At 44.3% G+C, this 16393-nt stretch overlaps 1 protein-coding gene across 1 annotated transcript in view; it reads right to left on the bottom strand.

The window, feature by feature from the left end:
• LOC115129008 (LIM and senescent cell antigen-like-containing domain protein 1) overlaps positions 1 to 15573 on the bottom strand; it is a 109761-nt gene extending 94188 nt beyond the window's left edge. The window contains exon 1 of the mRNA XM_065017972.1: positions 15357 to 15573. Within this exon, the coding sequence (XP_064874044.1) occupies positions 15357 to 15394 (38 nt within the window). The 5' untranslated portion in view covers positions 15395 to 15573. The remainder of the gene's footprint in view (positions 1 to 15356) is intronic.
• Between the last annotated feature and the right edge of the window lie 820 nt (positions 15574 to 16393).

Here is a 16393-nt window from a genome sequence, read left to right as displayed (position 1 = left end):
AGAACACCATACCTACTGTGAAGCATGGGGGTGGAAACATCATGCTTTGGGGCTGTTTTTCTGCAAAGGGACCAGGACGACTGATCCGTGTAAAGGAAAGAATGAATGGGGCCATGTATCGTGAGATTTTGAGTGAAAACCTCCTTCCATCAGCAAGGGCATTGAAGATGAAACGTGGCTGGGTCTTTCAGCATGACAATGATCCCTAACACACTGCCCGGGCAACGAAGGAGTGGCTTCGTAAGAAGCATTTCAAGGTCCTGGAGTGGCATAGCCAGTCTCCAGATCTCAAGCCCATAGAAAATCTTTGGAGGGAGTTGAAAGTCTGTGTTGCCCAGCAACAGCCCCAAAACATCACTGCTCTAGAGGAGATCTGCATGGAGGAATGGGCCAAAATACCAGCAACAGTGTGTGAAAACCTTGTGAAGACTTACAGAAAACGTTTGACCTCTGTCATTGCCAACAAAGGGTATATAACAAAGTATTGAGATAAACTTTTGTTATTGACCAAATACTTATTTTCCACCATAATTTGTAAATAAATTCATTAAAAATCCTACAATGTGATTTTCTGGATTTTTTTTCTAGTTTTGTCTGTCATAATTTAAGTGTACCTATGATGAAAATTACAGGCCTCTCTCATCTTTTTAAGTGGGAGAACTTGCACAATTGGTGGCTGACTAAATACTTTTTTGCCCCACTGTACAAGCTTTAAATTTCAATGTGGTCTCCCAATTAAATGGGCGGATGGTGAAGTTGATGTGCTTGGTGTTAGGGGTGCTTCCAGGGATTTTGGGCCCCATGAAAATATATCACATTGGGCCCCACCACCACAGGCCACACCAACCCTGCGTTAACATCCTGAGAATCAAGATGTTAACTTATATTTACTGATTGCTGTAACCACACACCTCCAGAACCCAATCGACCCAATCAAAGCCTTAAATAACTCTACCTTTGCAGGCTTGCAACTCTCTTGTAGTCCAAAATTTACTGTATGATATTTACTGACACTGAGCTGTGAAAATATAACACTGTGCAGACATGCCTGCAACATTCTGCATACAGTGGAATTCACTATTTGATGCAAGACTGATACCCTCGATAAGAAATGTGCCAAAGGCCATCTTTTACAGTCTAAATGTAATTTGAATGGTAAAATACTTGAATCTTAACATTAAAATAAATATAATTTAAATATACATTAACCATTAACGGTCACAGGGAGTGTGAAAAATATACGTAAAGAAATGCACACTTCTACAGAAATGCTTTGCAGCTGCATCTTACAAATTGCATTCAGGAGACCAAGAGGGGACAAGTTAGGGGGGAAGTGGCAGCATATACAGTGTTCAGGTGTCAGGAGACCAAGAGGGGACAAGTGGCAGCATATACAGTGTTCAGGTGTCAGGAGACCAAGAGGGAACAAGTGGCAGCATATACAGTGTTCAGGTGTCAGGAGACCAAGAGGGAACAAGTGGCAGCATATACAGTGTTCAGGTGTCAGGAGACCAAGAGGGAACAAGTGGCAGCATATACAGTGTTCAGGTGTCAGGAGACCAAGAGGGAACAAGTGGCAGCATATACAGTGTTCAGGTGTCAGGAGACCAAGAGGGGACAAGTTAGGGGGGGAAGTGGCAGCATATACAGTGTTCAGGTGTCAGGAGACAAAGAGGGAACAAGTGGCAGCATATACAGTGTTCAGGTGTCAGGAGACCAAGAGGGAACAAGTTAGGGGGGAAAGTGGCAGCATATACAGTGTTCAGGTGTCAGGAGACAAAGAGGGAACAAGTGGCAGCATATACAGTGTTCAGGTGTCAGGAGACAAAGAGGGAACAAGTGGCAGCATATACAGTGTTCAGGTGTCAGGAGACCAAGAGGGGACAAGTTAGGGGGGGGTAAGTGTCAGCATATACAGTGTTCAGGAGACCAAGAGGGGACAAGTTAGGGGGGGAAGTGTCAGCATATACAGTGTTCAGGTGTCAGGAGACCAAGAGGGAACAAGTGGCAGCATATACAGTGTTCAGGTGTCAGGAGACAAAGAGGGAACAAGTTAGGGGGAAGTGGCAGCATATACAGTGTTCAGTGTTGGCAGGTGTCAGGTGTCAGAGACCAAGAGGGAACAAGTTAGGGGGAAAGTGGCAGCATATACAGTGTTCAGGTGTCAGGAGACCAAGAGGGAACAAGTGGCAGCATATACAGTGTTCAGGTGTCAGGAGACCAAGAGGGGACAAGTTAGGGGGGTAAGTGTCAGCATATACAGTGTTCAGGAGACCAGAGGGGACAAGTTAGGGGGGAAGTGTCAGCATATACAGTGTTCAGGTGTCAGGAGACCAAGAGGGAACAAGTGGCAGCATATACAGTGTTCAGGTGTCAGGAGACAAAGAGGGGACAAGTTAGGGGGGAAGTGTCAGCATATACAGTGTTCAGGTGTCAGGAGACCAAGAGGGGACAAGTTAGGGGGGGAAGTGGCAGCATATACAGTGTTCAGGTGTCAGGAGACCAAGAGGGAACAAGTGGCAGCATATACAGTGTTCAGGTGTCAGGAGACCAAGAGGGGACAAGTTAGGGGGGAAAGTGGCAGTATATACAGTGTTCAGGTGTCAGGAGACCAAGAGGGAACAAGTGGCAGCATATACAGTGTTCAGGTGTCAGAGACCAAGAGGGGACAAGTTAGGGGGGGAAGTGGCAGCATATACAGTGTTCAGGTGTCAGGAGACCAAGAGGGGACAAGTTAGGGGGGAAAGTGGCAGCATATACAGTGTTCAGGTGTCAGGAGACAAAGAGAGAAAAAGTGGCAGCATATACAGTGTTCAGGTGTCAGGAGACCAAGAGGGAACAAGTGGCAGCATATACAGTGTTCAGGTGTCAGGAGACCAAGAGGGGACAAGTTAGGGGGGAAAGTGGCAGCATATACAGTGTTCAGGTGTCAGGAGACCAAGAGGGAACAAGTTAGGGGGGAAAGTGGCAGTATATACAGTGTTCAGGTGTCAGGAGACCAAGAGGGAACAAGTGGCAGCATATACAGTGTTCAGGTGTCAGGAGACCAAGAGGGGACAAGTTAGGGGGGGAAGTGGCAGCATATACAGTGTTCAGGTGTCAGGAGACCAAGAGGGGACAAGTTAGGGGGGAAAGTGGCAGCATATACAGTGTTCAGGTGTCAGGAGACAAAGAGGGAACAAGTGGCAGCATATACAGTGTTCAGGTGTCAGGAGACCAAGAGGGAACAAGTGGCAGCATATACAGTGTTCAGGTGTCAGGTGACCAAGAGGGGACAAGTTAGAGGGGAAAGTGGCAGCATATACAGTGTTCAGGTGTCAGGAGACAAGGTGTCAGAGAACAAGTGGGGGAAGTGGCAGCATATACAGTGTTCAGGTGTCAGGAGACCAAGAGGGAACAAGTGGCAGCATATACAGTGTTCAGGTGTCAGGAGACCAAGAGGGGACAAGTTAGGGGGGAAAGTGGCAGCATATACAGTGTTCAGGTGTCAGGAGACCAAGAGGGAACAAGTTAGGGGGAAAGTGGCAGTATATACAGTGTTCAGGTGTCAGGAGACCAAGAGGGGACAAGTTAGGGGAAAGTGGCAGCATATACAGTGTTCAGGTGTCAGGAGACCAAGAGGGACACAAGTTAGGGGGAAGTGGCAGCATATACAGTGTTCAGGTGTCAGGAGACCAAGAGGGTGGCACAAGTTAGGTGACCAAGTGGGGACAGCATATACAGTGTTCAGGTGTCAGGAGACAAAGAGGTGTCAACCAAGAGGGACAAGTTAGGGGGAAGTGGCAGCATATACAGTGTTCAGGTGTCAGGAGACCAAGAGGGGACAAGTTAGGGGGGAAAGTGGCAGCATATACAGTGTTCAGGTGTCAGGAGACCAAGAGGGGACAAGTTAGGGGGGAAAGTGGCAGTATATACAGTGTTCAGGTGTCAGGAGACCAAGAGGGAACAAGTGGCAGCATATACAGTGTTCAGGTGTCAGGAGACCAAGAGGGGACAAGTTAGGGGGAAGTGGCAGCATATACAGTGTTCAGGTGTCAGGAGACCAAGAGGGGACAAGTTAGGGGGAAGTGGCAGCATATACAGTGTTCAGGTGTCAGGAGACAAGAGGGAACAAGTTAGGGGGAAGTGGCAGCATATACAGTGTTCAGGTGTCAGGAGACCAAGAGGGGACAAGTTAGGGGGGAAAGTGGCAGTATATACAGTGTTCAGGTGTCAGGAGACCAAGAGGGAACAAGTGGCAGCATATACAGTGTTCAGGTGTCAGGAGACCAAGAGGGGACAAGTTAGGGGGAAGTGGCAGCATATACAGTGTTCAGGTGTCAGGAGACCAAGAGGGGACAAGTTAGGGGGGAAAGTGGCAGCATATACAGTGTTCAGGTGTCAGGAGACAAAGAGGGAACAAGTGGCAGCATATACAGTGTTCAGGTGTCAGGAGACCAAGAGGGAACAAGTGGCAGCATATACAGTGTTCAGGTGTCAGGAGACCAAGAGGGGACAAGTTAGGGGGGAAAGTGGCAGCATAAACAGTGTTCAGGTGTCAGGAGACAAAGAGGGAACAAGTGGCAGCATATACAGTGTTCAGGTGTCAGGAGACCAAGAGGGGACAAGTTAGGGGGGAAAGTGGCAGCATATACAGTGTTCAGGTGTCAGGAGACCAAGAGGGGACAAGTTAGGGGGGGAAGTGGCAGCATATACAGTGTTCAGGTGTCAGGAGACCAAGAGGGAACAAGTGGCAGCATATACAGTGTTCAGGTGTCAGGAGACCAAGAGGGGACAAGTTAGAGGGGAAAGTGGCAGCATATACAGTGTTCAGGTGTCAGGAGACAAAGAGGGAACAAGTGGCAGCATATACAGTGTTCAGGTGTCAGGAGACCAAGAGGGGACAAGTTAGGGGGGGAAGTGGCAGCATATACAGTGTTCAGGTGTCAGGAGACCAAGAGGGGACAAGTTAGGGGGGAAAGTGGCAGCATATACAGTGTTCAGGTGTCAGGAGACAAAGAGGGAACAAGTGGCAGCATATACAGTGTTCAGGTGTCAGGAGACCAAGAGGGGACAAGTTAGGGGGGAAAGTGGCAGCATATACATTGTTCAGGTGTCAGGAGACCAAGAGGGGACAAGTGGCAGCATATACAGTGTTCAGGTGTCAGGAGACAAAGAGGGAACAAGTGGCAGCATATACAGTGTTCAGGTGTCAGGAGACCAAGAGGGGACAAGTTAGGGGGAAGTGGCAGCATATACAGTGTTCAGGTGTCAGGAGACCAAGAGGGGACAAGTTAGGGGGGAAAGTGGCAGCATATACAGTGTTCAGGTGTCAGGAGACAAAGAGGGAACAAGTGGCAGCATATACAGTGTTCAGGTGTCAGGAGACCAAGAGGGGACAAGTTAGGGGGGAAAGTGGCAGCATATACATTGTTCAGGTGTCAGGAGACCAAGAGGGGACAAGTGGCAGCATATACAGTGTTCAGGTGTCAGGAGACAAAGAGGGAACAAGTGGCAGCATATACAGTGTTCAGGTGTCAGGAGACCAAGAGGGGACAAGTTAGGGGGGAAGTGGCAGCATATACAGTGTTCAGGTGTCAGGAGACCAAGAGGGGACAAGTTAGGGGGGAAAGTGGCAGCATATACAGTGTTCAGGTGTCAGGAGACAAAGAGGGAACAAGTGGCAGCATATACAGTGTTCAGGTGTCAGGAGACCAAGAGGGAACAAGTGGCAGCATATACAGTGTTCAGGTGTCAGGAGACCAAGAGGGGACAAGTTAGGGGGGAAAGTGGCAGCATATACAGTGTTCAGGTGTCAGGAGACCAAGAGGGGACAAGTGGCAGCATATACAGTGTTCAGGTGTCAGGAGACCAAGAGGGGACAAGTTAGGGGGGAAAGTGGCAGCATATACCGTGTTCAGGTGTCAGGAGACCAAGAGGGGACAAGTTAGGGGGGAAAGTGGCAGCATATACAGTGTTTAGGTGTCTTATTTCATTTGGAAACTCATGTGTCAGATCTCTGGAATACTTCATGATCAGTGGTTGGCACACAGAAGGGACTTTATCCTCACTAATCTGCCCAACTTTCAGAACAGCAGAAAATTATTCAACAATTTTTGCAGTGGTGTGGAACCTAATGTCCAAGCCACTTATGATGTTGTCTGTCCATAGCAGTAAAACACTGTGTTCTGGAACCTAATGTCCAAGCCACTTATGATGTTGTCTGTCCATAGCAGTAAAACACTGTGTTCTGGAACCTGGTGTCCAAGCCACTTATGATGTTGTCTGTCCATAGCAGTAAAACACTGTGTTCTGGAACCTGGTGTCCAAGCCACTTATGATGTTGTCTGTCCATAGCAGTAAAACACTGTGTTCTGGAACCTAATGTCCAAGCCACTTATGATGTTGTCTGTCCATAGCAGTAAAACACTGTGTTCTGGAACCTGGTGTCCAAGCCACTTATGATGTTGTCTGTCCATAGCAGTAAAACACTGTGTTCTGGAACCTGGTGTCCAAGCCACTTATGATGTTGTCTGTCCATAGCAGTAAAACACTGTGTTCTGGAACCTGGTGTCCAAGCCACTTATGATGTTGTCTGTCCATAGCAGTAAAACACTGTGTTCTGGAACCTGGTGTCCAAGCCACTTATGATGTTGTCTGTCCATAGCAGTAAAACACTGTGTTCTGGAACCTGGTGTCCAAGCCACTTATGATGTTGTCTGTCCATAGCAGTAAAACACTGTGTTCTGGAACCTGGTGTCCAAGCCACTTATGATGTCGTCCATAGCAGTAAAACACTGTGTTCTGGAACCTGGTGTCCAAGCCACTTATGTCGTCCATAGCAGTAAAACACTGTGTTCTGGAACCTGGTGTCCAAGCCACTTATGATGTCGTCCATAGCAGTAAAACACTGTGTTCTGGAACCTGGTGTCCAAGCCACTTATGTCGTCCATAGCAGTAAAACACTGTGTTCTGGAACCTGGTGTCCAAGCCACTTATGATGTCGTCCATAGCAGTAAAAAACACGGTCTCATCATGGAATCTCTTATTTTTCTTCTAAATTTCTTCTAAGTATTGTTGTCCGTTAGTTTACAATCAGGGGAGGGATGGTACACTCTTTCAAAAAAAGGGTTCCAAAAGGGTTCTGCGGCTGTCCCCATAGGAGAACCGTTTTTGGTTCCAGGTAGAACTATTTTAGGTGCAATGTAGATCCCTCTGTGGAAAGGGTTCTATATGGAACACAAAAGGGTTTTACCTGGACCAAAGGGGGTTCTTCAAAGGCGTTCTGCTATGGGGACAGGAAGAAAAACCAAGGTACTGGATGTCATAAGGTGAACGCACCAATTTGTAAGTCGCTCTGGATAAGAGCGTCTGCTAAATGACTTAAATGTAAATGTAAATGTACTAAAAAATGTGTAAATATATAAATATGTGTGACAGCTACAGAATTTATCTGACTGACAGTAGCTCTGATGTCCAATGTTCCCACTGAGCTCATTCCTGCTCAGGGTGGAGCAGAGAGAGAGAGAACTCTGATGTCCAATGTTCCCACTGAGATCATTCCTGCTCAGGGTGGAGCAGAGAGAGAGAGAAATCTGATGTCCAATGTTCCCACTGAGATCATTCCTGCTCAGGGTGGAGCAGAGAGAGAGAGAACTCTGATGTCCAATGTTCCCACTGAGATCATTCCTGCTCAGGGTGGAGCAGAGAGAGAGAGAAATCTGATGTCCAATGTTCCCACTGAGATCATTCCTGCTCAGGGTGGAGCAGAGAGAGAGAGAACTCTGATGTCCAATGTTCCCACTGAGCTCATTCCTGCTCAGGGTGGAGCAGAGAGAGAGAGAACTCTGATGTCCAATGTTCCCACTGAGCCCATTCCTGCTCAGGGTGGAGCAGAGAGAGAGAGAACTCTGATGTCCAATGTTCCCACTGAGATCATTCCTGCTCAGGGTGGAGCAGAGAGAGAGAGAACTCTGATGTCCAATGTTCCCACTGAGCACATTCCTGCTCAGGGTGGAGTGGAGCAGAGAGAGAGAGATGTAGAAAGAGAGAGACCCAGGAGACTAGAAGGACATCCGCTCTCCACATCATGACCTTTCAATTCAATTCAACAAGCTTTATTGGCATGGGAAACATATATTTGCATTGCCAAAACAACTTCTCTCTGCGTCTCAGCCATGACAAAGACCCCTCTCTCTTTCCCTCCCTCCACCCACCAACCCCATTTCCTCTCCTTTTCCCCAACCGTAAACAACTCAGGAAAGGAAGTTATACAAGCAAAGTGTGTGTGTGTGTGTGTGACATTTTTACTTTTGACTAATTTATCAGACGCTCTTATCCAGAGCGACGTACAATAGTGAGTGGACACATTTGAGTACTTTTTTGTACTGGTCGGGGGAATGTGCCCCAGTGAACCAGTACATGATAAAACAGTTTCCTTCCTGACAGGAGCAGAGATCCCTGCATCTAAATAAAGTAACACATACACACACATACACACACACACACACATACATACACACACACACATATACATATACACACACACACACACATACACACACACACACACACACACACACACACACACACACACACACACACACACACACACACACACACACACACACACACACACACACACACACATATATACACATACACACACACACACACACACACACAACACAAACATACACACAGGGGGGGTAATTAACAGGCAGGAAGCGGATCTGCTGAAACATGTCTCAGGGGGTAGAATGGAACTGCGGTAACGACTAACAACTAAGGACTGATGGAGAGAGATAGCGTCATCACATTCACTGCGCCAGACCTGAACAGTATGGATATGCAGCTCCTAGCTGTATGTTATTAGAAAATGGGTAGTTAGAGCCATGAATGCTGATTGGTTGAAAGCTGTGGTATATCAGACAATACACCATAGGTATTAAGCAAAATTACTTATTTACTGTTCTAATTTCATTGGTAATCAGTTTATAATAGTAATAAGGCACCTCTGGATTGGTTGCGTTGTACCTAAGAACAGGGCTTAGCAGTGGCATATTGGCCTGCACCACAACACCTTGGAACATATTGCATAAAAGACATCCAAGTGAGTTTTTTACTTTTACTGTTGAAAAGCGATATCCTAAGTATAAATACAGTAAAGTACAAACACTAAAGGGTAAAAAAAACACAACTGCAAACTTCAAGGAGTAGGGCATTCAAGGAGTAGGGCATTCAAGGAGTAGGGCATTCAAGGAGTTGGTCTGATGGGAATCTGATGTCGTCAGTCAGGGTTGCTTGAGGAATTACAATAGAGGAGCAACAGAGAACAAAAGAGGAAAGGTGCAGTAATATCTAACAAGTAATATCTAACAAATACACACAAATCTAAGTGAAGGAATGGAGAATATATAAATATATGGACGAGCAATGTCAGAGCGGCATAGACTAAGACACAGTAGAATAGAATACAGTATATACAGTGCCTTGCAAAAGTATTCGGCCCCCTTGAACTTTGCGACCTTTTGCCACATTTCAGGCTTCAAACATAAAGATATAAAACTGTATTTTTTTGTGAAGAATCAACAACAAGTGGGACACAATCATGAAGTGGAACGACATTTATTGGATATTTCAAACTTTTTTAACAAATCAAAAACTGAAAAAATGGGGCGTGCAAAATGATTCAGCCCCCTTAAGTTAATACTTTGTAGCGTCACCTTTTTCTGCAATTACAGCTGTAAGTCGCTTGGGGTATGTCTCTATCAGTTTTGCACATCGAGAGATATTTTTTTCCCATTCCTTTTGCTGCATTTGTGATTTTCAGTTCTTTCCAGCTGATTGGATTCAGGTCTGGACTTTGACTTGGCCATTCTAACACCTGGATATGTTTATTTTTGAACCATTCCATTGTAGATTTTGCAGTTTTGGATCATTGTCTTGTTGGAAGACAAATCTCCGTCCCAGTCTCAGGTCTTTTGCAGACTCCATTTTTTCCAGAATGGTCCTGTATTTGGCTCTCCATCTTCCCATAAATTTTAACCATCTTCCCTGCCCTGCTGAAAAAAAGCAGCTGATGCTGCCACCAAAAAGAAAGCTGTCTTGCTTTTACTCCACCTGTGCCAAAAAGTTCAATTTTGTAATCTTCCAATGTTTGGTGTGTCTCCCAGGTAGCTAAATGCACCTTTAAGCACTCTTCCATAAAGGCCAGATTTGATAGTCTCAGAGGTCCGTTAAATGCCAGGTCTTGGTAGATTTGCAGAGAGCATCATGCCACCACCATGTTTGACAGTGGGGATGGTTTTTGTTCAGGGTGATGAGCTGTCTTGCTTTTTCGCCAGAACAAGGAACACACCAGGCATGTCCGAGATACTGTTGTGAAGAAGTTTAAAGACCTCTGAGACTATCACAGTGCAGGTGCATTTATATGGATTTGGATACAAAAAAACTCTCTCAGATTTCCCAATCCACCTGTGTGTAATCAAGCTTTAAACAGGTATTCTAGGTTTGGTCAACAAAAGAACTTGAGTTCCTGTATGTTATCGCAATCACACCATGAGTAGTTAATCATGAAACATACACCCCCACCATTCTTCCCGGAGAGGTATTTATTCCAGTCTGCTCAATAAACTGAGAACCCAACTGGCTGTACGGACTCAGACAGTACATACCGAGAGAGCCATGTTTCCGTCAAACACAGTATGTTACAATCCCGGATGTTTCTCTGGAAGGAAATCATCGCCATGAGCTTGTCAACTTTATTATCCAAAGACTGAACATTAGCCAGTAATATACTCGGAAGTGGTGGGTGGTGTGCGCGCCTCCTGAGTCGGACTAGAAGTCCACTCCAACTACCTCTTCTCCGCCGGTGTTGTTTTGGATCAGCTTCTGGAATCAATACAATTGCCCTGGGGGGTACGAACAAAGGATCCGATTCAGGAAAGTCGTATTCCTGATCGTAATTCTGGTAATGCTGGTGAGTTACTGCCACTCTGCTGTCCAAAAGTTCTTCCCAGCTGTATGTAATAACACAAAAAAATCATGGGCTAATAATGTAAGAAATAACACATAAAAAAAAAATACTGCAAAGTTGCCTAGGGGCTAGAAGCAGAACTGCCCTCTCTATCTGTGCCTTAACAGAACAGTATTTTTCTAAAATGTTTAATGAGTTGGAGAACACATTGGGAGGGATCTTAGACCATTGCTCCATACAGAATCCTTCCAGATCCTTGATGTCCTTCATCTGTGTCACGCCCTGATCTGTTTCACCGGTTCCTGTGATTGTCTCCACCCCCCAGGTGTCGCTTATTTTCCCCAGTGTATTTACCCCTGTGTTTCCTGTCTCTCTGTGCCAGTTCATCTTGTATGTTTAGTCAAGTCAACCAGCGTGTTTTCCCCAGTGTATTTACCCCTGTGTTTCCTGTCTCTCTGTGCCAGTTCATCTTGTATGTTTAGTCAAATCAACCAGCGTGTTTTCCCCAGTGTATTTATCCCTGTGTTTCCTGTCTCTCTGTGCCAGTTCGTCTTGTATGTTTAGTCAAGTCAACCAGCGTGTTTTCCCCAGTGTATTTATCCCTGTGTTTCCTGTCTCTCTGTGCCAGTTCATCTTGTATGTTTAGTCAAGTCAACCAGCGTGTTTTCCCCAGTGTATTTATCCCTGTGTTTCCTGTCTCTCTGTGCCAGTTCATCTGGTATGTTTAGTCAAGTCAACCAGCGTGTTTTCCCATACTCCTTTTGCTATTCTTTTTTTGACAGTCCTCCCGGTTTTGACTCCTGCCTGACTCTGGACTACTTTCCTGCTCATGCGTTCTCATTTAAACGCCAAACCCACCACTGGTGTGCGTGGCCAGAGCTCTTTTTTCATGTCATCCAACAAAAGTACAAATAAAAGAGAGCCGCACACTCTAGGAGCTCAGATGCAAAAATGTAATACCAACGTTTCCACAGCCAAGCTGTCTTCATCAGGGTATAACAAACATTGGCACATCCTAAAATCCGATGATAGTCTCGGTAATGTGTTTTCGGACCTTCCCTTGGTCGTATTCTCGCGGGGCAGAAATTTCCGAGACCAATTGGTACACTCTGATTTACCACCCCAAGATATTCCTGAACAACGTCTATTTGCGCCCCTACTGGATGGAAACTACAAGTGTAATGGCTGTGCTCAATGCAATGGCACTTATAAATGTAGATCCTTCAAATACCCACAAACAGGGAAACAGATCCCAATAAAATGTGTTATTACGTGCTCCACTAAGGCAGCTATTTATCTTATAACTTGTCCTTGTGGTAAAAATTATGTAGGTAAAACAAAGCGCAAATTAAAAGTACGTATCTCAGAGCATCGTAGCACCATTAGTTGTAAAAACTTTACTTATCCAGTTGCGGCCCACTTCTTGGAGGCAGGCCACTCGATTTCGTCTCTGCATTACATTGGCATCGAACATGTCATCCTCCCTAGGAGAGGGGGTGACCTTGACAATTTATTGTTAAAACGAGAGGCTGCCTGGATCTTTAATTTAAAGACCCTTGCGCCCTTCGGTCTCAACGTAGACTTTGATCTGAAGCCATTCTTGTGATTATTGTGACTTTGCCATTGTAATTGTTTGTAAACTTGTGTAGTTAAATTAATCTATGATTGTATGCTGTCCATTTGTTGTTTGTATGCTGTTCTTTGTATGACATTTTAATATTTGATTATTAACCAATGATATTAGGCCACTCTTGGCCATGATTACAGACACCTGTGTCTTTTGACACTATATAAACAAGTCATCCCGCAGTGTTTGTGATTATACCCTGATGAAGACAGCTTGGCTGTCGAAACGTTGGTATTACATTTTTGCATCTGAGCTCCTAGAGTGTGCGGCTCTCTTTCATTTTTATTTTCAAGTTTCTACTCCGCTAGCCAGCACCTCGTCTTAATAGAGGTGCGTTTCTTTTTCTTCTGGATCCAACAAAAGTAAACACCTGGAGTTGGCTAGACGGCATAAGCATATGGATTGGAACCGGTGATTTGGTCAGATGACATGAAAATGGACCTCTTTGGCCATGTACACCAGTGGCGGGTTTGGTGCAACAAAGCAAACATTGGTGTCATATGAAGCTTTATGGCTTGCTCTGTTATACAACTATTTTGATTTCAATTATTTTTTTACATTCATTTATTGAAAATATGACATTTTAGATACAATTTATACAGTGAGCGCCAAGAATATCGGAACATGTATATTTTACATTTGTATCTAAAAGCATAATATCATACCTCACCAAAAATGCTAACCCCAGTTATTGTAATGGTGAGAGGTTAGCATGTCCAAAGTGCTGGGGTACAGAGCCAAAACAACAAAAATGTGTACCAAGACAGTACAGCAGCACTTTGGTTTTGAAATTAGATCATTTGAGGGTATTTTCATCCATATCGGGTGAACAGTTTCGAAATTACAACACTTTTTGTACATAGTTTTAGGGGACCAAAAGTTTTTGGACAAATTCACTTATGTGTATTAAAGTAGTCAAACACTTCGTATTTAATCCCATATTCCTAGCACACACTGATGACATCAAGCCCATGACACTACAAACTTGTTGGTTGCATTTGCTGTTTGTTTTGGTTGTGTTTCTGATTATTTTGTGCCCAATAGAAATGAATGGTAAATAATGTATTGTGTCATGTTGGAGTCCCTTTTATTGTAAATAAGAATAGAATATGTTTCTAAACACTTCTACATTAATGTGGATGCTACCATGATTACGGATAGTCCTGAATGAATTGTGAATAATGATGAGTAAGAAAGTTACAGACACACAAACATCACTAAACACTTCTACATTAATGTGGATGCTACCATGATTACGGATAGTCCTGAATGAATTGTGAATAATGATGAGTAAGAAAGTTACAGACACACAAACATCATACTCACAAGACATGCTAATCTCCCACCCTTACAATAACAGGGGAGGTTAGCATTTTTGGCGAGGTATAATATTATGCTTTTAGATACAAAAGTAAAATATACACTGAGTGTACAAAACATTAGGAACACCTTCCTAATATTGAGTTGCACCCCTTTTGCCTTCAGAACAGCCTCAATTCATCAGGGCATGGACTCTACAAGGTGGCAAACATTCCACAGGGATGCTGACCCATGTTGACTCTAATGCTTCCCCACAGTAGCTTCAAGTTGGCTGGATGTCCTTTGGGTGGCGGACCATTTTTGATACACATGGGAAACTGTTGAGCATGAAAAACCCAGCAGCATTGCAGTTCTTGACACACTCAAACGGGAGCCTCTGGCACCTACTACCACACCCCGTTCAAAGGCACTTAATTATTTTGTCTCCCTTTCACCCTCTGAATGGCACATATACACAATCAATGTCTCAACTATCTCAAGGCTTAAAAATCCTTCTTTAATGTTTAACCTGTCTCCCTTCATCTACACTGATTGAAGTGGATTTAACAGGTGACATCGATAAGGGATCATGGCTTTTGCCGAGTTCAAAGCAACTGGGAGCTCGGATCTCCGAACTTGAAAATCTCCGACTCCCGACTAGAGTGCATGCAAAACAACTGGGAATTCTGAAAAAAAAACTAGCTCAGACTAGGAAAAATCCATTTGAACAGTCATCCAATTTGGAATTCCAACTTGGGAACTCTGGCCTCTTTCCAGAGCTCTGACTTTCCGACCTGAAGATCACTGTTGCCATGATTTGACCTTGTATTTTTCAGAGTTCCCAGTTGTTTTGAAAGTGGCATTTCACCTAGATTCACCTTGTCTGCGTATGTCATGGTACACATGGTCTTTTTTTGTCTTGGTTTTGTGAGGAATCACAAACACAGACGGTATAGCACTGTTGTCCCGTAGTGACCACAACAAGGTTTCAGATGGTCCCAAGCTGTACTTTCATCAAGTTTGCATCAAGTAGGTCAAAACCTGTAAAGTAGGCCTACAACTGTACAGTCTAATTCAGGCTTTAAATCTCAGCAGTACTGCAGAGCAGCAAACAAAGACAACTTTTGCTCATATCTCATTGTGAATAGGCCTAACCAGAGTGATCATCACTGCCCCAGCTGTTCAGTAGCCTAATACAATATAACTCAAGTAGGCCATAAAGTGATTGTTAGATTGTTGCAGTAGTGATCATACCTGACTGGTCTAATGTAAATCAAGTATGGATAGATGATAGTTAAGCACCGCATCAACTCATTTGTGCACAACTACACCCCGCAGACAGACAGCGCTGTGCATGATCATTGAATGCAACAGGCTGCAGCTTTGTTTGTCCTGAGTCAACACACAGACTACCAACACTTTTAAGAAGCACATTTGGCCGATCATAACACGTGTTTTCTTTTCGGTACTCACCCGTTGCCATTGGTCATTTCTTCGGCCACCCCCAACATCTTCTTGGCTGCAGGGGTATTTCGTCTCCAACGGCACTTTCTTTCCAGATGTTTGGGGCTGGAGTGGATGTATTTTTTTTGTATAGGCTATTGTTTACAGGCGATACTTTCTTAGTAATGGCGAATGAGCCTCGCCTATTTCTTTGTCGCTGTGTCTGGCTACTGCGTTAAAATGTAATTTAATCGGACTAGACCCGCCCTCTAAGCTTCTGATTCACGTAGGACCACGATAGCCTACAGTAGGCTAGTATTTACTGTAAATACCAGCTGCATCTATGGACAGCAGGTTAAATATAAAACTTCAACTTTAAACCTCATGCACTAGCTAAATGTTATTATTATATTGCGCTGTGCATTTCCAACATATTTCCTCGCTAAACATGGACGGATGTTTGCGGAAATCTACCCGAGCAGCACCGATTTCGCACAGTGAAAAATGTGTAATATTTGCAAAACTATTACACATGAATGTGAGCTCTAAGTCGTATAGCCTACTTCTTACATGCTATTGGAGAAAATAACTGGGCGCAGTAGGGCGCTGCTCGAAAATGTTGTAGTCTACTGTAGACTATTTGATGTATTAACATTAGTTCAAATGAACAAAACGAGATTTAACCATAAGAATGTAAACTTTAAAAAGACCTACTAGTGCTCAGTGTGCTTAGGTCATGTAATTGGAACATACAGTATATTTCCTTAATTAAAAGGCTATATTTCCCGAATAAGGCGATAGGAAAACATCTGGAGGACCTGTCAATGCTGTAGGCTCTCCAGACCCGTAGACTGAATAGGTTATGTTGGGGGGAAACAACTCCCGTAATGAACATGTCTATTTTCAGACACACAAAAAAGTCGACGTTTGGTAAGATTTAGATATGTGCATACTGGCCATCCTTAAGCAAGTGGGCCGAATTAATCGTTTATTTATGTGTGTTATTTGATAAAAACAGAAACTTTGAAAGGGGGCATTTGTCCCCTGAAGATTAGTGTGTTAAAATC

Source organism: Oncorhynchus nerka, linkage group LG1 (assembly GCF_034236695.1).
Source record: "Oncorhynchus nerka isolate Pitt River linkage group LG1, Oner_Uvic_2.0, whole genome shotgun sequence".
Taxonomy (NCBI): domain Eukaryota; kingdom Metazoa; phylum Chordata; class Actinopteri; order Salmoniformes; family Salmonidae; genus Oncorhynchus; species Oncorhynchus nerka.
The sequence above is the reverse complement of the archived record's forward strand: the minus strand, read 5'-3'. Positions and strand labels throughout refer to the sequence as shown.